Raw genomic sequence first — 25,938 nt, 5'->3', positions numbered from 1 at the left:
ATGCTGCCAATTGGCCCAGTGGTGAGAATCTTTGTTTTCTTGATATTGAGCTTCAATCCATATTGAAGACTGCAGTCCCTGACCCTCTACAGCAAGTGCTTCAGGTCCTATTCAGCTTCAGTGAGCAGGGTTTTATCATCTGCATAATGCAGGTTGTTGATGATTCTTCACCAATCCTGATGCCACATTCCTCCTCGTACAGCCCAGCGTCTCGGATGATCTGATCTGCATACAGATTGAAAAGGTATGGAGATAAAATACATCCCTGACGGACCCCTTTCTTGATTTTGAACCATGTAGTGTCTCCCTGCTCTGTTCTGATGACTGCCTCTTGGTCCAAGTATAGGTTTCGCATTAGCACAATCAAATGTTCTGGATTCCCATTCTTCTCAGAGTCAGCCATAGCTTGTGATCCACACAGTCAAAAGCCTTTGCATAGTCAATGAAGCACAGATAGACATCCTTCTGGTATTCTCTGCTTTCTGCTGAGATTCATCTTATTATATTAGCTATAATATCCCTAGTACCACGACCTCTTCTAAATCCAGCCTGCAAATCTGGCAGTTCTCTGTTGATATTTTGTTCCAAACGTTTTTGGATGATTTTCAGCAGAATCTTGCTTGCATGTGATAGCAATGATATTGTTAGATAATTTCCACACTCTGTTGGGTCACCTTTCTTTGGAATGGGAACAAATATCGATTTTTTCCAGTCAGTTGGCCAGCTGGCTGTCCTCCAGATTTTCTGGCACAACTTAGTGAGCACATCAGGGCAGCGTCCATTTGTTGAAATAAATCAATTGGTATGCTGTCAACTCCTGGCCCCTTGTTTTTTGCCAATTCCTTCATAGCAACTTGAACTCCTCCTTCATCACCATAGGCTCTTGCTCATGTGTTATTTCATGAAATTCCTCTGTGTCAGCTAATTCCTTCTGATACAGTGACTCTGTGTACTCCTTCCATCTTCTTTTGATACCTCCTGGATTCTACCCAAACTATCTTTAAGTATTGCCACCCGTGGCTTGAATTTGTTTTTCAACTCCTTCAGCTTAAGAAATGCTGAGCAAGTCCGGCCCTTTTATTTTCTCACTCCAGCTCTCTGCACATATATCTGGTATATATGAAGGGTAGCATCAGCATTGGAAGTAGATTCATCAACAGTCTGTGTTATACAGATGACACAACCTTCCTTTATGAAACTGAGGAGGACCTTGATGCAGAAGGTCCTTCAATATGGATTGAAGCTCAACATCAAGAAAACAAAGATTCTCACCACTGGGCCAATTGGCAGCATCATGATAGATGGTGAAGAGATTGAGATTATTGACAGCTTCAGTTTGCTTGGCTCTACAATCAATATTCTTGGTACCAGCAGCCAAAAAATGAAAACAAAAATTGCACTTGGAAAGTCTGCTGTCAGAGACCTCTCCAAAGTATTGAAGAGCAACGATATCAGTCTAGAGACTAAGGTGTGCCTGATCCAAGCCATAGTCTTTTTATGCATCAGAGAGGTGGACAATGACTAGGGATGATAGGGGGAGAATTGATGCCTTTGAGTTGTGGTGCTGGTAAAGAGTATTGAATAGAGTATGGACTGCCTGGAGATCAAACAAGTTTGTCCAAGAGAGGGTGAGACCAGGCTACTTCTGGGAGGCAAGGATTCTGAAGCCGCATCTGACATACTTTGGACATGTTGCAAGGCAGGACCCATCCTTGGATAGGGACATCATGCTTGGGAGGGTGGAGGGACAGTGCAAGAGAGGAAGACCCTTGATGAGATGGATTTTTTCAGTGATTAGGGTCATGGTGGTAGTTGTGTCAGAGACAGTAAGATTGGCACAGAATAGAGCAGGGTTTAGGACTGTTGTTTATAGGGTCCCTATGAGTCGCAAGTAACTAGATGGCACATAACAACAGCATGACTATTATACATAAAAGTACATTTTGTGTTGGTGGTGGTGTTATGGGCCAACTCATAGCTGACCCTCCAAGTTTTCAGAGGCTATAAACAGTATGGGAGGAGATTATCATCTTTCTCCCACGGAGTAACTGTTCGATCCAGACTATGTGCCCTTGGGTTGACACCTCAACTCCCTACTACAAGGCTCCGTACATGTATGTATTTTAATAGCTGTGAGTAAAAGAACTTGAATTCAGGGTACTGACTCTCTAATAGAGGATTATTTCTCTTTTGACTCACAGGAGAGGCTTTTTTGTCTTTAGCATCTCCTTTTTGACTTCTTGGTGACCTTCATGTGATACGGCATCTATCTGTATTCATCTGCTTACTTACTGAATCTGCTCCTTTTGTATCTCAAGAGACCTATTCAAAATCCATCTTATACTAATACTGTCACAAACATAAAAAAGAAATCCTTATGCCCAACACAATTCAGTCTATAAAAACAAGTTAGTATGTAAAAATAGTCTAAAGAAACAGGTAATGTAAGATTACAGCCACCATGGACTAACGGCACAAAACTGGTGCCAAAATGGAACCATTCAAAGTAGAAAATGAAAGGTACTACCTGGGCAGAGGGCAGGTATGGCTGCGAAATGGTAGGATCCTTTTTTACTCTATGAATAATGGTTGTAGTTTTAGACATCTTAATAAATTTTCTGATATTAAACCAATTTATCCTCAAATGAACTTAAAACTATACCTTGTAGATGACAATTGGTGAGGTTACCAATTAGGAGAAATAAATTTCAATCATTCATTATATAGTTAGCAATCCTCCATTTATTCAACATTGTTTTTATCTTCTTTGTCATGTCTTACCTATAATATGAGGTAGTTTTTCTTGATTGCTGTATGTAGTCTGCATGTAGATCAGACTCATGATATCAGCAGTGGTGTTATGTGTCATCGAGTCAGAACCAACTCATATCTGACCATTCTGTGGGTTTACAGAGGCTGTTTACAGAAGTTCTTGCCCACCTTTCTCATATGATAGAGATTTGAGCCAGTCGCCTTAGGCCTGATGGCACAGCACCCTACCCACTAGACCACAATTAAGTCAGTGTGGTTTTGGTGGTGAAATAGATGAATAGATCTATGGGAAAATAATATAAAATTTACAACTAGATCCAAGCAAAACAATCACCTAATATTTGGCAAAGGAACTAAAGCAATTTAATCCACATACTCCTAAAAAAATAACAACAACAAACAAAACCCAAAGGCAAAAATAAAAAAAGATTATTCATACAGAGCTTACATCTTTCACAAAAAAATAACTCAAATGAAATTATAGACATAAATGTAAGCTGCAAAACAATGTAGCACCTAGAATGTTAGTATAGAAAACACTCTAGAAGACAAGACATGACATTTCTGAAGCTAAAAGAATTGAAGGAGTACTGGTGGCTTAATGGTAAAAATCTGTGCTGCAATCTTGAAGGCACACAGTTCTAATCCGACAGCTACTGCACAGGAGAAGGATGGACTATCTCCTCCTATTGATTACTGCCTCTGAAAACCCACTGGAGGGTCAGCTGTAGGTCTATGACTACTTGTCTCGACAGTACACAGCAACAACAGCAATAGTACTGAAGAAGAAACGAGCTACAATACTGAAGGATTCTGTGGATTATATACTGAATGGCACAAAAAATATAAAAAGTAAATGGAAGAAATGCACACAGTTATTCTCCAAGAAGGAACTGATTGTTATTCAATCATTTCAGGAGGTAAGAGCTAGCATATGATCAAGAACTAATGGTACTGAAGGAAACCTTCTAACCTACACTGAAAACACTGGCAAAAAATAAGTATCCAAGAACTGACAGAACACTAATTGAGGTGTTTCAACAAACATGAATGTTCTCATTCATCTATGTTAAGAAGTTTGGAACAGAACTATCAGACCAACTGACCATATTTGTGCCCATTTAATAAAAGGTTGTTGTTATGTGTTGTCGAGTCACCTGTAACTCATAGTGAGCCTATGTACAACATCTCTGAAGCCTGCCCTGTCCTAAGCCAGTCTCACTCTGACACACCTACTGCCACTGCCCGTTACTCTGTCAATCCATCTCATCCGGGGTTTTCCTCTCCTGCGCTGTCCCTCCACCTTTCCAAGTATGATGTCCTTATTCAAGGACATGTCCCTCCTGGCCACATACCCAAAGCATGTGAGATAGAGCTTCAAAATCCTAGCCTCCAAAGAGAAACTTGGTTTCACCCTCTCCGAGAGAGACCTATTTGTTTTCCTGGTGGTCCATGGTATGTTCAAAACCAACAACACAACTCAGAAGCATTGATTCTTCTTCTGTCATCCTTTGTAATTGTCCAGATCTCTGATGCATAGCAATTGATTGCAAAGACCATGGCCTGGATAAGGCCCACCTTAGTCTCTAGATTGACATCGTTGCTTCTCAGTACTCTGGAAAGGTCCATGACAGCAGATTTAGCCAATACAATTTGTCTTTTGATTTCCTGACTGTTGGTGCCAAGAGTATTGATTGTGGAGCCAAGCAAGCTCTATTTGTTAACCTGCATCTCCTCTCCATCTATCATGATGCTGCCAGTTGGTCCAGTGGTGAGAATCTTTGTTTCCTTGATGTTGAGCTTCAATTCATATTAAAGACTACAGCCCTTGATATTCTTCAGCAAGTGCTTCAGGTCCTCCTCAGTTTCAGCAAGCAAGGTTGTGTCATCTGTATAACATGTTGTTGATGAATCTTCCTCCAATTCTGATAACACATTCATCCTTATAAAGCACAGCTTCCCAAATTGTCTGTTCTGCATATAAATTGAAAAGGTGTAGAGAGACAGGATGCATCCCTGCCACACTCCTTTCCTAATTTTGAACCATGCAGTGTTACTTGCTGTTTTCTGAGGACTGCTTCCTCGTCCAAGTATAGGTTATGCATAAGCACAATCAAGTGTTCTCGGATTCCCTTTTTCCTCAAGGTTAGCCACAATTTATTGTGATCCACATAGTCAAATGCCTTTGTGTAGTCAATGAAACACAGATAGACGTTTTTCTGGTATTCTTTGCCTTCTGCCAACTTTCATCTGACATTGGCAATAATGTTCCTAGTGCCATGACCTCTTCCAAACCCAGCTTGTATTTCTGGTAGTTTTCTGTTGATGTACTGTTCCAGTCATTTTTAGTTACTCTTCAGTAGGATTTTGCTTGAGTGTGATATAAGTTATATTGTTTAATAATTTCCACATTCTGTCAGGTAACCTTTTTTTTTTTTTGGAATGGAAATAAATATGGATCTCTTCCAGTCAGTTGACCAGGTATTTGTCCTCTAGATTCCTTTGTACAACCTGGTGAGTAGGTCTAGGGCAGTGCCTGTTTGTTGAAATATGTCAGTTGGTATTCCATCAATTCCTGGGGCCTTATTTTTTGCTTTTTCTTTCAGAGCAGCTTGCACTTCTTCATCATTGCCTCTTGCTCATATGTTGTTTCTTTAAATTCTTCTGTGTCAGCCAATTCTTTTTGGTACAGGGACCCTGTATACTCCTTCCATCTTCTTTTAATACTTTATGGACTATTCCATATTCTGCCCATAATCCTTAAGTATTGCAACTTGAGGCTTGAATTTTTTCTTTAGTTCCTTCAGCTAAAGAAATGCTGTGTGCATTTGGCCCTTTTGATTTTCCTTGCACATTTCATTATAATACTGTGTGCTTTATCTTCCCGAGCTGCCCTAGACATCTTCTATTCAGCACCTTAACTTCTCGATTTTCCCCCCTCTCGACACTCTCGTGCATTTCTCAGAGTCTCTTCTGATATTATTGTTACATGAAAATGAAATCTTGCTGAAGATTATTTTAAAATGGCAGGAGTAGTAAATTGACAAGGAATTAACAGAAATTCAAGCTGTATTCAGAAGTTGTGAAACAAGATGTGTCATTGGTGATGCCACATGGATCTTGGCTGAGAGCAGAAAATATCTGAAAGATGTTTAATTGTGTTTTACTGACTATGCAAAGACATTAAGCTGTGTAGATTATAACATAGTATTGGTAAAATTAAGAAGAATACAAATTCAGAACACGTTAATTGTGCTTGTGTGACATCTGTACATAGACCAGGAGGCAGTTGTTCGGACAGATAAAGAGAGCAGCATAGTTTCAATCAGGAAAGCTATATATTGTTTGTCTGTTTTTTAATATTTGGGATTTTTATTTTAGGGGGAGGAGGTGTGTATTAAGGTTGTATCATTTTACCGTATCTATTTAATTTCTATGCTGAGCAAATACTCTGAGAAACTGGACTGTATGATGAAGATTGTGGCATCAGGATTAGATGAAGACCTTTTGGCCAGAGCCACCATCTTGCAGAAATTATTTTGAGTGAACAGAAGCAATCCCAAACCTCACTTTTGGCCTTTTGAACAAAAGTAGAAGACTCGAGTTGAGAGTATTAGATGGAGATTTCCCACCAACCCAAAGGGAAAGAGGAGGGACACCTGCTATGTGTTCTCTCATCCCTTGAGGAAACATGGTGTTCCTTTGGCTACTTACATGTGAATCTACAAGAAAGGAGATGTTGTAGATGTCAGGGAATGGGCACTGTTCAAAATGGCAGGAAAAAATAGTTTGTACCAATTTCATGAAGTATGTCTTTGGGGTTTTTGTAAGTAATTTTAACTCAAATAAAATTGCTACTTTTAATTTTAAAAAAAAGGAGTGCCTTACAAATGTTACCATCACAAAACTGGAAGAGTCTGCAATGTTACCCAATATGCTGTTGATATTGCTGTGAACAAACAAGTGAAGGGGAAGATTCTTGCTATTCTGAAAAGTATTTTCAATACCTGAGAGCTAATGAGATCGATCCTACTCTGTTTTAGATTTGCTTCATATCCTATTTTTCTCATTTTTCATGAGAATGTAGTATATGAATCTTCAACTATTGTACAATGAAAATATGTAAATGATATCCTAGATTTCATAGTCTGTAGATGGAAATAAATTTTGTTACAGGAAGGAACTCATACAGATTCCTATGCATCCTTATCTAGATGACTTAAGAAATGAGATTTTTAACTAAGTGTTGTTACCTGAACAGATTTAGATTTTGAAATAAAGTAATAAAGTGAATCTAAAAAAGAGAGAGCGAGAGAGAGAGAATGAAGGTGCACTTTGAGCGTATTAAGTACTCTTAGAGCTGAGACAACTTCCAGAAGCTCAAGAGGAAAAAGGATCAGAAAGAGAAGGAGGCAAAGGAGAAGGGCACCTGAGTCCACCTGAAGCGCATTCCCTGCAGAGAGGCACACTGTGTGAGAACAAATGGGAAGGAGCTCGAGCTGCCTGGACCCTATGGCCTATGAATTCATGGCTTAAGGGGAGTGAAATAAAGCTGACTGCAGTAAAATTTAAAAAAATACTGGATGAAGATTCATCAGTGACCTTTGCTATGACAACTCTACCATGCTTGCTGAAAGTGAAGAGGACTTGAAATATTTACTGAAGCAGCCCAAAGCCTATATCCTTCAGCATGAATGACTGTAATTCATACTTAATGTAAAGGGAACTAAAATCTTCACAACTGAACCACTAATGATAGATGGAGAAAAAATTGACATCAAGGATTTCGTTTTACTTGGATTCACAGTCAACATTCATGTGTGTTGCATTAGGGAAATCTACTGTCAACAACTTTTACAGTGCTGAAAAGCCAGGATGTCATGTTCAAGTCCAAGGTGTGCTTCATTCAAGCAAAGGCATTTCCAGCGTCTTCATATTGATTTCAAATTGCCAAGCAGTTTGTGAGAGTTGGGCACTAAATAGTGAAGACTGAAGAAATATTGATACTTTTCAATGGTGGTGTTGGTGAAGAGGGTTGAATGGTAAAAGGATGTCAAAAGTACAACAGCAAAAAAATCTGCCTTGGAAATTCAGCCAGAGTGATCCTTAGAAACAAGGATGATGAGACTTCAACTCACTTACTTTGGGATGTCATCAGGAAAGGCCAATCCTTGAAGAATAAATAACATTGAAGAATCAGAGTGTCTTCAACAAGCCGGATTGACCCAGTGACTGCAGCAGTGGGAACAGTAGAGATTGTCAGGATGGCCTTGGGTTGGACAGAATTTTATTTTGATGTGAGTACAGGGTGGTTTAGAGTTGGAGCCAGCCTGATGGAGGAACAACAACATGAGTTTGCTAATTTCTTATGAAATAAAATGGCAAACACAAAATCCATAAAGGAAAAAAATAATGAACTGTTAGAAGCCTTTTTTAAAATTTAAAAATGTTTGCTGTTAGGAGAAAACAACTTCTAGAGGAATAATTTGCAAAACACATATCTGATAGAAGACCTACATCCAAACTACCAAAACAAATCTTAAAATGCAACAATAAGGAAACAAGAAACCAGTTACAAACAGGACAAAAGATTTGAATAAGACACTTCACTAAAGAACATGTACAGATGGAAAATACACATATGAAAACATACTCAATATTATCTGTCATTTTGAAATTGAAAATTAAAACCATGAGATACAGCTACACACTTATTAATATGGCTACAATCCAAATGCTGTGACACCAATGATGGTACAGTATGGCCCAACAAAAACTGGTCCCTTGCAGCAGGGAATGCAGAATGGTACAACTGCTCAGGAGATTGTCTGTTCCAAAGCTGACCGTAGGCTCTCCATACAATCCAGCTCCAAACTCCAAGATATTTATAAAAATGAAATTAACCTTACAAACTGCACAGAAATAGTCATTTTAACCATAATTGAGGAATATTGGAAGCACTCAAGATGTTATTCAATATGTGAATAGATAAATAAACTGGGAAACACATACAGTGGAGTATTAGTGATAAAATGTTATTTGCTTAAGGAAAGGATTGAGTCATTAGCTACACAGTAACTGGGGGCTGGTGTGTCAGAGACAGTGAGCCTAGCTCAGGATAGAGCAGAGTTCAGAGCCATTGTACATAGGGTTGCTATGAGTCACAGGAAACTTAATGGCACATAATAACAACAACAACATTACAAGAAACTAGACAAGCACAGAATTATGCAAAAATGTTATTCAATTAATTAGGAAGGCTCAAAATTGAAATAAATACCATGTTGTTTCTTTTTTCCACTTTATTATATATTAATTTATATATAAAATTCATTTATCATTCATGTATGTTGGATTTCATGCATTCTTACATTCACATTGTATTTCTTTTTTTAATTGAGATTTTAGTGAAAGTTTATAGAGAACTGGAATTTCCATTCATTGTTTCATATTTCACATTGCATTTTTTAATGCTGATTGTAAAGTCAGTAAAAGCTAAGACTGGGACTTGAGGTTAAACAAACTCTAAATTGTCCAAGTCATCAACCTTAAAATCTCATGGAAAAATAATTCTTCAGAAGTAACCTTGGTTCAGAGAGCTTCACTGATGGTAATCCTTGTATTTAATATGATGTATAATTGTTTATCTTCTCCAAATGTGTCTAAGTTACTGTGTCTTCTCTTCATTCCAGAGCAGGAACAGTGGTGATTTGGTGGTGGAATCCTCAGTTCCATGCTGGAGAGCTGAATTTAGTTCCCAGGCAGGGCACTATGTGCACAACTACCACTAGAGGCTGGAGTGTTGCTGTTGCTGAAAGGTTTTATCAGAGTTTATAGATTAAGAAGAACTAAGAAAGGATTAGTAAACTTCTAAAACTAAACTAATAAAATTCCTATGGATTATAGTGATCTTATTCTTAACTGGTGGAGGGGCAGTGAAGGAGAGGAAGACTCTCAACCAAGTGGATTGACACTGCGACTGCAGAAATGGGCTTGAGTGTGTAAAAGATTATGAGGCTGGCACAGGATAGGACAGGGTTTAGATCGGTTGTTCATAGGGTTGCTAGGAGTCATATTCAACTTCGTGTCACTTAATGACAACAACTATCCTCGACTTTAAGATAAAGTTTTGTCTTCTTTGCCTTCAGGAAGCACTCTAGCTGTACTTTCTCCAAGACATACATATATCTCTGTGTGTGTGTGTATAGATATATGTGTGTGTATGTGTATAGATATGTGTGTGTGTGTGTGTGTGTGTGTGTGTGTGTGTATATCTCACATACTTTGGCCTTTTATTAGGAGAGGTTACTCCTTGGAGAAGGAGCTCTGGTGGCTTAGAGATAGGAAGTTGCGTTGTAATCCCAAAGGCACATGGTTCAAATCTGCCAGCTGATCCATGGAAAGAGGATGGGCAGTCTCTTCCCATGCAAATCAGATGCTTCTGAAAATCCTCTGGAGGGTCAGCTATAGGTCAGTTCTGACTCTAGGGCACACAACAACAACAACAACATTCCTTGGAGAGGGGCACCATACTTACGAAGGTAGGTGAGAGAGAGGAAGACCCTCAACAAATGGATTGACACAGTGACTGAAGCAATGGACTCAAGTGTGTCAGAGGTGATGAGGGTGGCAGAAGAGAGGACGGGGTTCAGGTCTGTTGTTGATGGGGTTGCTATGAGCTGTACTTGGCTCAACAACACCTACTGTTGACAGCAGCTCTCCACTGGCTTTGGAGCTGGCACAGCACTGAGCAGTATTTCCCTTTCTTGTGCATGAGGTCACCATGAATGGGGCTGAGCTTCCAACAACAGCAGCTCATTCCAGATGGTAGGCTCAGGAGTTTTTGAAAGTAAGCAGTGCCTTTTCTTCTTTATCTTCTGTTACATCTTGAGGGTATATTTAGAGAGAACAATATGGCATAGTGGAGAGATTATGGGATTTAAATCAGGGAAACTCAGTTTTGAGTCCCAGTTCTGTCATCACTTGACTAATCTTATATCATTTACTTAATGTGTGTGCAGTTTGGTTATCTCATGTGTAAAACAAGAATAGGTTATTTCTTCATGCTTTGGTGGCCAAGTAGCAAGAAGCTGCACTGCAATCCTGAAGGCACACAGTTCAAAGCCACTGGATAGGAAATCTCCTTCTGTGCAATTAACTGCCTCTGAAAACCTGCCAGAGGATCAGCTGTGAGTCCGTTCTGACTCTATGGTACATCACCACCACAGCAACATGGTCATTAATTAAAATGAGGCTTTTTAAATACAACATGCTGAGACAGTGTTTAGTACCTAAAAACACTCACAAATATCAATATTAAGGTTAGGCCCACTATAGAAACTTATCAAAACAGTTTTTGTGCACACAACAATGGTAACTGTGGACAGAACTTTTGGAATGACAGCAGCTTTTGACACCTTGCTACACTAAAGAAGTAAACCATTGTGCACATCCTTCAAATGATATGTTTGCTATTATTCTTTTATTCAAATAGGCTACCTCTCCATAAGTCAAGTATTGAGATATTTTACCAACAAATCTCTCTATATTATAAACCAGCACTATGCCTAGAATTTGCTGTGATGATGAAATATTTTCTTGTCTGTACTAACATTCTAGCAACTAGCCTCATGTGCCTATTGAGCCCTTAACTGTGTTTACTACAAATAAGAAACATTTTTATTTTAATAAACTTAATTTAAATAGCCCAAGTAACAGTTTTGACCTAGGCAAGACATCTACTAGTTAGTAAAGATGTCAGTTGGTCAATGCTAAATTTCCATTGTTATTGTTGTGTGCTGTCAAGTTGGAACCGACCCGTTGCTGACCCTGGAGTAGGTTCTCAGAGGCAGTAAATCATGTGGGAGGAGAGCCCATCTTTCTCCTGCTGAGAAGCTAGTGGATTCAAACTGTATGCCTTGGGGATTGCAGCAGAGCTTCTTACCACTAGCCATCAGAGCTGGATACAAACTTTTCATTGCTATTCCAAGTGATACACTTATTTCCATGTCATTTGCCATTTTAATTTTCAAATTACATTTTGCAACTTTTAAGATGAGTTTTTAAGTGGAAAGTTCACATTTTTATTTTTGTCATCTTCAAAACCACCCAGTTATTCGTGCTCACTGTAAAACGACCTTGAATTCCAGTCTTTTTCTGTTCTCAAAATTGTCTCCTCATTCTCTTGCCTCTCTTAATGTAGGTGAATAAGTCACCTACATGAGAGGAAATTTACTTACTTTACCTCCCACCATGTATCTTGAAGATCTCTCTCTCTCTCTACAGTGATGTTTATACTAGGTCACTAACTTAAAGGTTCATGATTCATTCAAACTCACTCCACTGCACCAAAGAAAAAGGTCCCGATGATATACTTTTGTTTGGTTGATGTTTTTTTTTTTAAATTTTATCTTATACTAGTTTACATACAAAGTTCATATACATTGTTTTTCACACAAAAGGTCTAATGATATATTTCTGTATAAAAATTCAAAAAACCCCCCGCCATCTATTCATTTCTGACTCACAGCATCCCCACATATTACAGAGGAGAACTTAAGTCTATAGGATTTTCTTGACTGTCTTTTACAGAAGCAGACTGCCAGGTGTTCCCCCTCCCCCATATTGCCTCTGTACAGGTTCAAACCATCAAACTGCAGGTTAGCAGTCTGTCACAAACTCTTGCACTATTCAGGGAACTGTCTGTAAACATTCTAGGAAATCCCAAGAGCAGTTCTACTTTGTAACATAGGAGTTTCTCATGAGCTGGAATCAATTTGACAGAAGATTTGCTTTTGTTTGGGGGTGCTTGGTTGTAGTGATAAATAATTATCATTGTTGTTGTTGTTGTTGTTATGTGCTGTTGAGTCACTTACAACTCAATAGCAACTGTATGTGCAACAGCTCTGAACCCTGCTCTATCATGAGCCAATCTTATTATCTTTGACACATCTACCCCCCATTACCCTAGTCACTAAGTCAATCCTTCTCATCAAGGGTCTTCTTCTTTTGTGTTGTCCCCTCCACCCTCCCAAGCATGACATCCCTCTCCAAGGACTGGTCCCTCCTTGCAACATGTCCAAAGTATGTCAGATGAAGCTTCAGAATCCTTGCCTCCAAGGATTAGCCTGGTTTTACCTTCCCCAGGATGAAGTTATTATTAATGCATAGCACCTAATTGCAAAAACCATGAATTTCTACTCTAATACTGGAATCTTGAAGACAGTGGAATAGTCTTTTAAAAATATATAGTAAAAATTGCATGAATCTGTTCTGGAAAACAATGTATTAGAATTTTGCAAATAAACTAGTATGATAATAAAAAATTATATCACTAATGTTGTTGTTGTTAAGTGCCATTGAGACATAGGCAACTCAGAGCGACCCTGTGAATGAAAGTCCTCAACACTTGTGTGACTTTAATCCTTTCTCCAGGTTCATGGGGTTTCTGGAGGCAAGCTATTTCAGAATTAGATGCCACTCCTGCTTCCAAGCTTGTTTTAATTGGGGAGCTCCACCAAACACTATCCACCATGGGTAACCATTAACGCATTTGACACATCAGTGTCACAGTGTTCAGCTTCACAGCAACCACAAAATATATGGTAAAAATTAATATTTCAACCTATACTACTATACCTTACCAAATTATCAAGTGTTTTCATAAAGTAATTTTATAAATTTAAATTTTTAAACAATCAAAACTTTTTTTAATCTAATGTACCTTCCTTTACAAAAGCTACCAGGAGAATATAATCAATCAAAAAAGGTAAATAAACTGAGAAACAGGCTGACTAATAACTCAGAAAATGGAGAATGCCAATAGCTACATGAAGAAGTCTTGACCCAAGACAGAGATTGTTTTTGTTGCTGTTGATTGTCTTCGAGTCGAGCACGACTCATAGCAACCCTATGAACAAAAGGCCTGAAGCCCCTCTACAACTATCGACATTTTTCAAAGTTCGCAGAGTTCCTGGAGGCACGTTGTTTAGGAAGTGGATGCCACTCCTGTTTCCAAGCCTGTCATAGTATGTTATTGTTATGTGTCATTGAGTCTCCTGTGATGCATAGTGACACTATGTACAGCAGCTTGGAACCCTTCCCTGTCCTGAGCCAGCCTCACTAATTCTGACACTCCAACCCTCATTGTCCCAGTCACTGCGTCAATCCATCTCATCCAGGATCTTCCTCTCCCTGCACTGTACATCCACCTTTCTGAGCATGATGTCCTTCTCCAAGGACCAGTCTCTCCTATATGTCCTAATAAGTGAGGCAGAGCTTCATAATCCTAGCCTCCAAGGAAAGACTTGGTTTCACCCTCTCAAAGACAGACCGATTTGTTCAGTCCATGGTATGTTCAAGACTCTTCTCCAACACCACAACTTGAAGGCATTTATCCTTCCTCTGTTATCCTTAGTCATTGTCCAACTCTCTGAAGCTTAACAAGTAATTGAGAAGGCATGGCCTGGATTAGGCATACTTTTGTATCTAGACTGACATCGTTGCTCTTCAGCACTCTGGGGAGGTTCATGACAGCAGATTTTCCCAGTGCAATCCGTCTTTTGATGTCCTGACTGCTAGTGTTAAGAGTGTTGATTGTGGATCTGAGCAAGCTGTAGTTGCTAACAACCTCAGTCTCTTTCCCATCTATTATGGTGCTGTCAGTTGACCCAGTGGTGAGAATTGTCTTCTTGATGTTGAGCTTCAATCCATATTGAAGACTATAGTCCTTGACCTTTTGCAGTAAGTGCTTCAGGTCTTCTCCAGTTTCAGCAGGAAAGGTTGTATCATCTGCATATCATAGGTTTTTAATGGGTCTTCCTCCAATCTTGATGCCACACTCCTTCTCATAAAGCCCAGCCTCCCGAATGATCTATTCTGCATATAGATTGAATAGGTATGGGTACAGAATGTATCCCTGACACGCACTCCTTTTCTGATAAGGCACACAAAAAATTTATATCCAGAAAAAAAATAGAAAGCTAACTGATAAGTAATTATGGTTTTGATTATTTAAAAAGGTACTGTTGATTATTTGACAAAATGTACATTAAAAACAATAATGTAATATTCAGAAAATAATAATAAATGTTAAAGAAAATATCACTTGGGAAAAGGAGCTATTAAAGAATTTCATACAGCTTATTCCAAAGGAAATAGTGTACAAGCAAATGAATTTAAATAACAACAGCAGGAAATGCTTTGTTTTACTAGTAATGAATACTGAAACAAGTACTGAACAAAAATCCATAATCCAAAAGTTCATTATAATATAAATTAATTATTAACTAATGATTATATCAAAATTGCAATGTAACAATATAGAAAGATTATATATGTATGTTAGGTGAAATAAGAAACTTAAATCAGTAACATTTTTAACATAAGAAGTCAATAGATAATAAGCTAATATTTAAAAATCAAGAAATTGTTATTTATCGGGGGAGAGGGAGGAAGGAGGAAAATCTGCAGCAATGAATGAATGAAAGCCCAACCTCTCTGTAAACCTTCATTAAAATCACAATTATAAAAAATTCAAAAAGGACAAATATTGCATAAACCGTTATTGTAAAAATAGAAGGATAATTAGTAAAGCATGTATCAGGATCCAAGGGGAGGATGGGTGGGAACAGGGATAAGAATTAGTAGGAGAGAAAAAAAAAAAGAATTAATAGGGGCAAAGACCACAGAGCTGCACAATTTGGTGGGTGGAGGTAAAGGGTAAAGGAAATGGAGAAGATACTGCAAGGACCTGAAAAGACAGGGTAATGGTGGGCATAGTTCAATGGTAACTAATTTTATAAAATATAATGCCTGGGAATGATTGTATGAAGCACAATGTGAATGAAGAATAGTGTGAAACACAATGTATATAAACTTTGTAAGCAAACCAATATAAAATAAAAATGTTAAAAAAGAAAAGATAAAGCAAGGTATTATAACCAAAAAAAAAAAAAGAAATTGTCATTTGCAAAATGGTCAATATTAGACGGGTTGATCATATTTGCTATTGTGAACTGGGTTTGGAGAAAGAGAAAGCAAAGAGTGTGATCAGTTGCTGTGACCAACTAAGCACTGTTTGATCTAAACTGAGTGTATTGTTTGACAGAAGAATTTAATTGATAATGAAAATAAAGCTACATATATCTGACTAAGATAAAATTTCCTACAATGTTGTTAGTTGCGGCCAAATCGATGGTGACTCCCAGCAGCCCCATGTCTGCAGAGCAGGGCATTTCCATAGATTTTAAGGGGATTCATAGTTTGAGAACAATTGCCAGGCTCCTCTTGTGAGGTACTTCTGGGTAGGTTTGAATTAGCAACTTTTATGTTGATTATTATGTGCCGTTGAGTCAGAACCAACTCATAACTGACCCTCCAGCAGGTTTTCAGAGGCTAAAATCCTCACAGGAGGAGACTGCCCATCTTCCTCCTGCAGACCTGCTGGGGATTTAAACTGTGTGCCTTTAGGTTGGCAGCACAACCCCTTACTAGTAGTCTATCAGAAGAATGCCAATGACAAGAAATAGGTCTTCTTTACCTGCAATCCCTGGCACTGCTCTTCAGAGTTACCTGATTTTAGCAGTTTCTGCTTTTCATTTTTCTGGTCATGATATTCACAACTTGAAATGAATTGTCTTTGTCTAGTTAGCCAAAAGATATTTTGCTGGCCACATCAAGCTACAGCGTAGACGTTGCAGGTCGATGGTGCTTTGTGAGAGGAATGCACAGTTAGCCTCTGACCCTCGTTGGTCTTTCATTCCTGGACACTCTGTAGAACCACAGAAGCAGCCCTGACCTAGTTGGGCGAGACGAAAGATAAGCCTGCCAGTGGGAGCTTGACATTGCTGGCAAGGGATTTCGCTTCTGACTGTTGGAGTTTGTGCCATGGCAGATTTTCCTGACTCAGGGAGTAAGTGTGGAGCCCTGGTCCAACTGGTTAGGGTATCTGTTGACTTTCACTATCTGCACCAAATAAACTCATCTGCTCATATGGATAATCAGAATCAAGTGGTTATTTTCCATCTTCCCAAAAAGTACTTTCTGAAGTTTAAAACGACAATAGCTATAGTTTTATTCCATTTTTACCAAAACTAGTGCTTTATTAAGGGAGCTCTGGTGGGATGGTCTCCAGGGACTTGTTCTGCTGAGAGAAAGATGAACAGTCTTTTCTGTAATTTATAACCTCGGAAAACATGCTGGAGGGCCAGTCATGGACTGGCAAAGACTCTACAGCTGTCAGTGACTGAGACTGAGTGAGTGAGTATTTATAGAGGTTGGGGAAATTTTTTATGAATAAATGGATCGCTCCTCAGTCTTCTATAGTAACTATATGTTAGAGAGATCATTTTTTTTTACTTATCACTTTCCTTTTAAAAAATAGTGGAAAAAATAAATAATAATAGTGATAGTGCTGAGTGTCATTGTGATGGAGGGACAACAGATGGAAACCTTGCTGCACCATCATCATCATCATCTCTGAAGTGCTCCAGCTCCTTGTTAGTCACACACAAATACACACACACACACACACACACACACAGCTGATGGGCAACTTCACGATGGATTGAAAAAAGACTGAAATTGTCAGTGACTTCGTCTTCTGTGGGTCCATAATCAACATCCTTGGTATTCGCAATCAGGAGATCAGGAGATGTATTGTGTTGGGAAAGTTTACTGTCAAGGACCTCTCCAAAATGCTAAGGTTACAAAATAAGGGTTACAGAAGAAGAATTGATGCCTTTGAACTGTGATGTTGGAGAAGAGTTCTGAATGTCCTGTGGAGTGCCAAAGAACAGATATGTCTTGGAGAAGGTGCAGCTAGAGCGTGTGTGCCTTAGAGGTAAGGATGGTGAAGCATTGTCTCACCTACTTTAGCCATGTTCCTAGAAGAGGCAATTCCTTAGAAAGGGACAGCATGCTAGGAAAGGTGGAGGGCTGGTGACAGGGAGAAAGACCTTCAACAAGATGGACTGACAATAAGGGAATCATGACATTACCTATTGGTCTCATATTCTTGATATTGAGGTGTAATCTCTGTTTAAAATACCATAGTTCCCATTTTCTTCAATAAGTACTTACAATCGTCTTTGTGCAAGCAAGTATCTGCAAAAGGTAAATTGTTAATGAGTCTTCCTTCAGTCCCAAAGCCGTATCATTCTTCATATAGTCCAGTTTCTGGAATTATGTGCTCAGCACACAGATTAAATAGGAATGTAGAAAGGATACAATCCTGGTCTTTCCCGATTTTAAGCCATTCTGTATCCACTTCTTTTGTTCTAATTACAACTTTTTGCTCTACTGGACAGGTTTTACTTGAGCACAATTAAGTGTTCTGGAATTCCCATTCTTATCACTCTTTCACATAATTTACTGTTCTCTGTCTGGAAGCTCTGTTGGACTATGTCCACCATGGGTGACCCTGCTGGTCTTTGAAATACTGATGGCACAGCATCATCGCATCACACTCAGGTCACCAAGCGGCAGATGAGTGGTGGATTCTCTCTAGAGGTGGCCTGCCACAATCATTCTCCTGTGGAGCTGTTGCTGGGTGCTGAAGGATAACCTTCCAACTGGTTTCCACATGCCTAATCAGTGCACCAATCCCCAGTCACTGCTCACTCTTTAGACACTCTGATGAGCACCCATTATCTCATTTCATCTTCTCGATGGACTTAAAAGGGTTAGTATAGTTATCACTTGTATGGGACTGAAAAACCTGAATTCTAGAAAGTGGTTGAGTACCTTGTCCAAGGTTGCACAGGTAGAAAGTGCTGGTAATGTTCCTCACTTGTTCACTAATCACTGTCTAGTCAAAACCTCCTCATAGTTGACTCTCTAGTGGGGTCGTATGGCTGTAAGTGACGTGGGAGAAGGTGGCGCATCTTTCTCCCAAGGTATTTCTGGTGGATCCGAAACACCAGAGCAGCCGGCTGTTGGGTCCCAGTGGAACTCCCTATAAATCAGGCCACCAGAGCTCCCTTAGAAATATGTTTCTAAAGCCTGATTTTTGTTAACTGTAAGACTCATGTTCTTTATATGTGTCTCACTATTGTGCAATTCATGATGTAGCTTCTTGCTGACTTTTTTCTCACTATGAGAATAAGAAAGCGAACAATTTATACTTCAACCTGATGCCGTATATCATAAGATACATTTATGCATGATGCTTATAAAAATTTGTCTTTTCAATTAAAAAAATACTTGATATGTCTTTGATTTCTCCTAATATCTGCCTTCGATCTCCACATAATCACAGTGTTCCCTCTATATTTCTGCTTTAGGTCATATCTCATCATATTTAGAATATTGTAACAATATTATATTATTGTCTCTCCTCTAATCTCCGCCACCTTAAATTTATCACCTACACTGATCACACACTATGATATGGTTTCTTAAAGCTCTGCTTCTCTCATGTTACATGCTTGCTTAAGACATCAGCATCTCTCCATTATCTTTGAGGAAAATACAACTTTATTAATCTGGAATTCAAGATCCTTCATAATGTGGTCTACACCTATAATTTCATGACTTTACATGCGCTAAGTTTTTGTACATACTTTCCATATCTTGCTAGTTTTTTCTGTTACTCATTTGGCCTTTTTCTTCCACATACTGTGGAGGTATTTTGCCATCTTTTTGTGTGAATTTATCTCTTTTCTCTAAATGAATTGTTAACTCCTGAGCAAAGAGACGGATACTTTGAGTACGATGCTTTGCATATAACACTGTGTAAGAACACTGCTCAATCAATTTCTGCCGTTTTAAAGTCAACATATGATTTCAATTCTGTGCTGGTTTTGTGTGTTTGTGAATTTCATAAATGTTAGAAAGTAGAAGTTCAGAGACTTTTCTATTCTTTTCTTTCGTCTCTTTAATTATACTTCTAATTAGAAATCCAGTCATGTGTCACTTAACATCTATGATGGGTCCTGTGAAATCGGACATTATGTAATTTGGACATATGTGAACACCATATTGCATTCAGGCAGTTGCTGGATTATGAACAAGTTCCAATCTTAAATCTGCCTTCAAGTCAAATTTGTATATAAGTCACAACAATTAGGTCCAGTTTGTATCAAACACCAATTAGTCAGATGTTTATCTACATATATGCTATAGAATTTTACCATTTATACCATAGGTGTTTTCTATGTTAAGAAACACTTCTAAATACATGAAAACATCTTTATAACATAATATTTGTGGCAGCAACAACAATAATAGTAATACTTTGATGTTTGTTGCAAAGTACCACCTAATTATTGTTACATGCTACTGTATTCACTTAAAATTTTCAATATAATGATCTTCATGGGAATTGGGAACACACACATACATGTGGTCAGATGTTCCCTGAACAGATATTGTGTGATACAGAACTGTATTCTGGTAAAACTTAATATTTTAAATATTTTTAAAAACTAAATCTGACTCATATGACAATCTAAACTACTGAAAAGTAGTGAAAATCTGATAATTGAAGTAATTAAGCTCATTACTACATCTTTTTACATTCACAAGAAGGGCAGCATTTGAGAAGTTGTAATAGGTTATCTGTTGGTGGTAGTATTTGGTTTTGATGATGGTAAACTGAATATTTGTAGGTTATGAATGTAACAAAAATAAATGGCTCAAATGGTTATTTTATGTTGCTTGATGAACTAAATATAATTGGAAGCTGTTTGGAATGTTGAATGATATAAAGAAATTTGAAAAATCTGCTTACATGCTAAGTTTAAAATGCTGTACTTTCCTTTTTTTTCCTTCCTTCAAAATAAGGCTGCCTCTTATGTATTAACACTGCTCCTTGCCTTCAACTGAATTTGAAAACATTTTTTCCTTTTACTTTTCTTCACTGTTTTGCCTTATCTTCTTCTAATGATATAGCTATTTTAACATCTCTTCCATTAGCTTTTGCTTAATTTTAAGATTATGTAGTGATTGACTGATATATCCACTTGATTGTATGCTGCACCCACACCTCCTGCCATCCAGTTGCACCAGCTCATGGAGACCCTACTCTCATGGGCACATCACCTGAAACCTCCAAGTTTCTTTTCTTTGACATGTTTGAGGCTCAGTGAGAGAAGGGTAGTTTCATGCTGAAAATAATAAGAAAGGGACTATCACAAATATTCATGGATTTAAAATATTTGTATTTTAGTAATACATATATCTTATTAATTTCAGGATGTTTCTGCTGTCTTCTTAGAATGTAAATTTTAAGGTAAAACTTTGCCTTACTTTAGCCTAGAAATATGATACACTCTGTTTAACAATTCCTATACTACATTTCCTCTCTAAATTATGTTTTTCCAGATGATACTGAACATCTTGATGTCTTCATCTGTACCTCACCTCCATCTACAGCATATTTTACGTTCTTTTACCCTTCAATGTGGCTTTCAAAACATCCAAGCGGAGCTAAAATATTGTCTTTCAGAATAAAGAGTCACAAATATTTCATGTAAATCTCTGCATGTGTTTTCTCTAGTCTCACAAGCAAAAAATGTTAACATTTGAAAGTGGTGACTTTTTACTGTGGTATCATTTATTGAGGGGAGCACACTTTAGAATTAAAGTGTATTTATTAAAGGAAATATGCCTTAAGATGAAAGTGTAGCTAATCCATTTTGACGACTTTCATTTAATCATTTCATTTTCAAAATTAGACTTCATCTTACGATCCAAAAAACCCCCTCACTAATGTGCATTTTTGGATATGTTCATTCCCTTTGTCATAAAATGGGAACTAGCCTAAATTTTCTAATATTCTTTTTCTTTTTACCATATTACAATTCATGGGGGGAAAAAATAAAAACGAAGCAATGTTGGATTTCAGTGCATCTATTTTACATGGTTGCATGTGCTTCTCTCTCCTTGTACCTAAGGAAATCGAGAAATTGAGACAAGAACTGAGTGAAAGCAGGCAGCGTGTGGAACAGGAGCAGCAGAAGGGAGCGGCAGCCAGGGAGGAGTGCCTGAAGCTGACAGAACTGCTGGGCGAATCCGAGAGCCAACTGCACCTCACCAGGTACTCCCTAATCCCATTATGCGCCGCAGCACCAATTTCATTGCACTGATTTTTGCCACAGGCTTCCAAACAGTTGTTCGAGTTAGTCTTAGTCATTCAATTCACACACAGCTTTCAGGCATATTAAGTAAAGTGGGGATGTGGTAAGCAAAACACCCAGACATGTGAATGATGAGTGTGGCAGGGGATTACTGATGGATTGCAAAACCTTTCATCCACAGTGCTCAAATATTTAGGTGATGCTCTCCATCAATACAGGCAAAATGACACGTTCTGCCTCCTCCTCCCTCTCATGTTAATTCCACGTCTAATAAAAGTGCTGGGCTGAAAAGCCTGGGAAATGTATTTATAGAAAAATGATGAGGCACTGTCAGCGGTGAAAGGTAAAAGACTTCCTGAGGTGCAAGCTGTGACGGAGCTGACACTAAGAAGAACTCTGCATCCTAAGGTGCTGTAGAACTCAGAGGCACTGTTGAGGTTCAAAGTGTTTAAAACTGCATTGTTTCCATCGGGAAATACTGTGAGCTGAGCCCCATCATCAAAAAACTTAAGTAAACCCGTAACTCAGCTCTAAATTGAACAAAAACTTCAGCTAACAAGCATTGTTCCTTTGCAATATTGGAAAGCAGACATGTGCACACACATAAAGAAACAGGGAAATTCAAAACATTGTAGATAATTCACATCACGGTATCATTCTTCACGTTGAGTTTAGCCTGATTTTTTTCAATTTGCAGGTCACGCCTAGGAGTTTGTTCAGTTTTTAGACAGAAGTTTGTCAAAATGCATGCTTAAGAGTACAGTATTTGGCTTGGCTCCTAAACTAGAAAAACCCCGGTCTTTAGTCCTAGTAGTAGTATGTTGAATTTCAACTATGAAAAAGGGGACTGATCCCTTTTACATTAAATATGACAATGTAATTCTGAGCACGCTATGATGACAGATGGAGAAAAGCACCACTTGAACAGCCTGCATTTGGAGGGAAAAAAATTTTTTTCTAGAGGTTGGTGAACCTCCCAAAGTTTTGGGTTAGTGTTAAGATGCCTCCAGTTCTGTTAAAATCAAAGTTTGTTAAAAACATTTTGTTATGATAATATTCCAAATGGTTTACAGATCCCCTTGTGAACAATGAAAGAAAGGGAATAAGAAACAAAGAGGGAAAAGAGAAAGAAATTAGCTGTATGTCTGTCTGTGATATCTGAGAAGAACACAGTTGAAGCACTTTCATGAATAAACAGTGCTTCACACCACAGAATAATAGCCATTCTTTTAAGCTCATTCAAAGCTTTAGCATTGTGGAACTGAGAATGCAGCATCCACATACTTCCTCTGATGATCTAATGGGCTAATTGATCTTAGGGGTTTCCAACCTCAGCTTCATCCTGAGGATGATAATAGTTTTTCTCTATGTCACTTCTATTGAGAACCAACCAGTTGTGTGAGAAGCAGTAGCAGACCACAGTACTAGACTGCTTTTAATGCTTCCATATGACTGGGCTTCATAAATAGTGTTAATGCTGGCTGTGGTCCTGTTGCGTTCTGTCTTGTTCTGAGTTAATTTCTGAAGTCAGAGTCCACAGAGAGCTTGGGTGTGTTGCATCCATTTGTATCACCTGACAAGATCAATTTCTTGCAAGTACAACATGTGCAGCAACTGCTGAAAATGGACACATGGGGATGAGTTCCTTTTTTCTTAAGAAAAATGGGTTTGGTCAGGCCAATGCAAAAGCCTTTTCTGTTGAGTTTTATTCACAAAAGTTCTGAAAAGAAACATTTTAGAGCTCATTTTACAAGAAATAAATCTTAATTACTTGTTTTCTAAGCGCAACTCATTTTGTAAAGCAGTTTGTGCCTCTTAGTCTGCGTTTACATTTTTTTAAAATTGACACTCTGAAAGATGACAATTTAAGATGCAAAGAAGTGTGGATATCTCTTGTGCACTGAAAGTGTGGCTTGGTTGTTGGGGTACATATTCTGGTGTCCTTTCTGGGATTATAGAATTTATGCTCCCTCACCCTCACTATTACCCATTTGAATCATATTTTCCCATTATGTGACTATGAGAAGTTATATCTTTCTTTTTCAGAGCTGACCAGAGGAGTTAAAGAACTCCTATGCAAGTGACTCCTCACTATTTTATCTCCACTTAAACATCCCCAAAATGTTTCAAACAAAGTCACAAATTCAATATGGAAACCATATGATAAAATAATTATGAAACAGGAACCCAAAATAATGGAGACAGAGAAAATGGCAAAATTGGAGAGAGATAGGTAGATCAAGTTGAAAGAAAAGTATCCTGCTGCTTTTTTTGATGCCTACTTTTATTATTCATTGGAACTTAAAGGTGAAAAACAAATTCAGCATTTATGGAGAGCCCAGTGGATAAGAGTAACATTAACTGAGTTCGACAAGTATTTTCTGACCTCTTAATACCTTTTTCAGCCCTTTGCTTGGCCCTGGGAATAGAGCAATACATAAGATCTGGTTTCTACCCTTGGCCTGCTCACACTTTTCTGAAGCAGCCAGACCTCTATGTAACAAAGTCACAGCGTGGGAATAAATGCAGTGATCACAGTAAAGACCCCACAGGAGCATGTGGGAGGGCTGGGTGACTCATCCTGTATTAGGGTGCTGATGGGAGCCAGAAGATGCTTGCTAAGAATCTTAATTAATTGAGCTCATGAGTAGGACTTGTTAATGTAGAGAAAGTTTTCTGGAAGCGCAATACAGTTATCCTGTAGGTATTTCCTACAACTGCTTTCTCCCCACACAACAGGGTGAGAGAAAACAGCTCTCTCAGACTCAGTTATTAGCCACTTGGCTTTTCATGGAAAGTGTTTGGAACCCCCTGGTTGACAGACAAAGTCTTTAAGGTCTGCTCCTACAGCCCGTACGGAGTCATGCTGCTGGTGGTCCCTGTCCAGCAGTTCGAATCCACCAGCACCTCCTTGAGGGAAAAATAGGAAATTTACAGTCTCAGAAAGATATTGCGGAAAACCAGTCATTTGAGGTCATTGGCAGACTCCAATTAGAACATGGGTACAGTAGCCCAAGGGAACAGTGATGCCTTTTGGGCTATGACTGTCCAATGAGATGCAGAAGGAGCTGTGTGAGAACCATTTAGGTAGCAGTGTGTTGTGTTGCTGAAAACGGAAGAGTCAGAACTGACCCATAGCTAATCTCTTTCTTAGAGGGTTTTCAAAGACAGTAAATCACACAGAGGGAGATTGCCCATCCACAGAAGTAAAGATAATTTCATGTTTCTAGCCTTTATTGGCTACACGATCCCATAACCCAATCAGAGAAATTCAAAAGGATCCATAGAGGGGATCAGAGTATTTTATTTGGGAACTTAGAGAAGTCCAGTGTCGATCTGGGGTGAGGAGAATAATCATGGCTAGAAGTTTTGGATCTCATTACTTTCTACATAAAGGTGTTAGTAGTAGTCAAGGGATTGAGCAAAAGCATATATAGAATTTTAAATGTAAAACTGAAGGCAAATCACCAGCCAAGAAGACTGAAATGGAGCCTACAGTTAAGTATTAAAAGAGTATATTGTTAAGGAATGCCTGAAAGGGGATTCAGAGAATGCCTTGGCAAAGCAGTAATACAGTTGTATTCCTTTCTTCTTAATAGGAGGCCTCTAGCCAGCCTCAGTCTCCTAGCTTATCTGCTGAAATCTATGGCCTTTCTGGTAGCAGCACAGCCCTGTGCAGACTAGGCCACCAGAGCTCAGGCTAGGTGTCATCAAGTTAAATAAAACGGACACGGCCTGATGAACAACAGGCCTGAACCCTGTCCCATCCTGTGCCGTCCTCACAACCTCAGTGCTACAGTCACTGTCAGCCCACCTGGTTGAGGCTCTTCCTCTCCTTCGCTGTCCCTTCACCTTCCCAAGCTTGAGATCCATCACACTGAGAGTTGAGCAAACTCGGATTTCTTTGGGATGTCACTCCAATTGCTATTTTGACCAGCTGTTTCATACTTTGGGCCTTCTTCAACACACAGAACTCACTGCGCTCAGTTGGAACCAACTCATGGGTGGCGCTGGAGCGGGATTTTGGAGGCTGTATATCATGCAGGAAGGGACTACGCATCTTGATCTCAAGGAGCCACTGGTGGAT

The 25,938-nt window shown here is 38.7% G+C and overlaps 1 protein-coding gene and 1 pseudogene across 1 annotated transcript in view; both read left to right on the top strand.

Annotated features, from left to right (window-relative positions):
* The window catches only part of SDCCAG8 (serologically defined colon cancer antigen 8), a 354,236-nt gene that overhangs the window by 197,046 nt on the left and 131,252 nt on the right, over positions 1–25,938 (top strand). The window contains exon 12 of the mRNA XM_006898076.1: positions 21,669–21,811. Within this exon, the coding sequence (XP_006898138.1) occupies positions 21,669–21,811 (143 nt within the window). The remainder of the gene's footprint in view (positions 1–21,668; positions 21,812–25,938) is intronic.
* Positions 2,492–7,308, top strand: LOC102870621 (annotated as a pseudogene).

The sequence above is a fragment of the Elephantulus edwardii genome, unplaced genomic scaffold (genome assembly GCF_000299155.1).
Source record: "Elephantulus edwardii isolate Elephantulus edwardi_28Jun2011 unplaced genomic scaffold, EleEdw1.0 scaffold00219, whole genome shotgun sequence".
NCBI classification, from domain to species: domain Eukaryota; kingdom Metazoa; phylum Chordata; class Mammalia; order Macroscelidea; family Macroscelididae; genus Elephantulus; species Elephantulus edwardii.
Note: the sequence above shows the minus strand (reverse complement) of the source record. Positions and strands in the feature narration are given on the sequence as shown.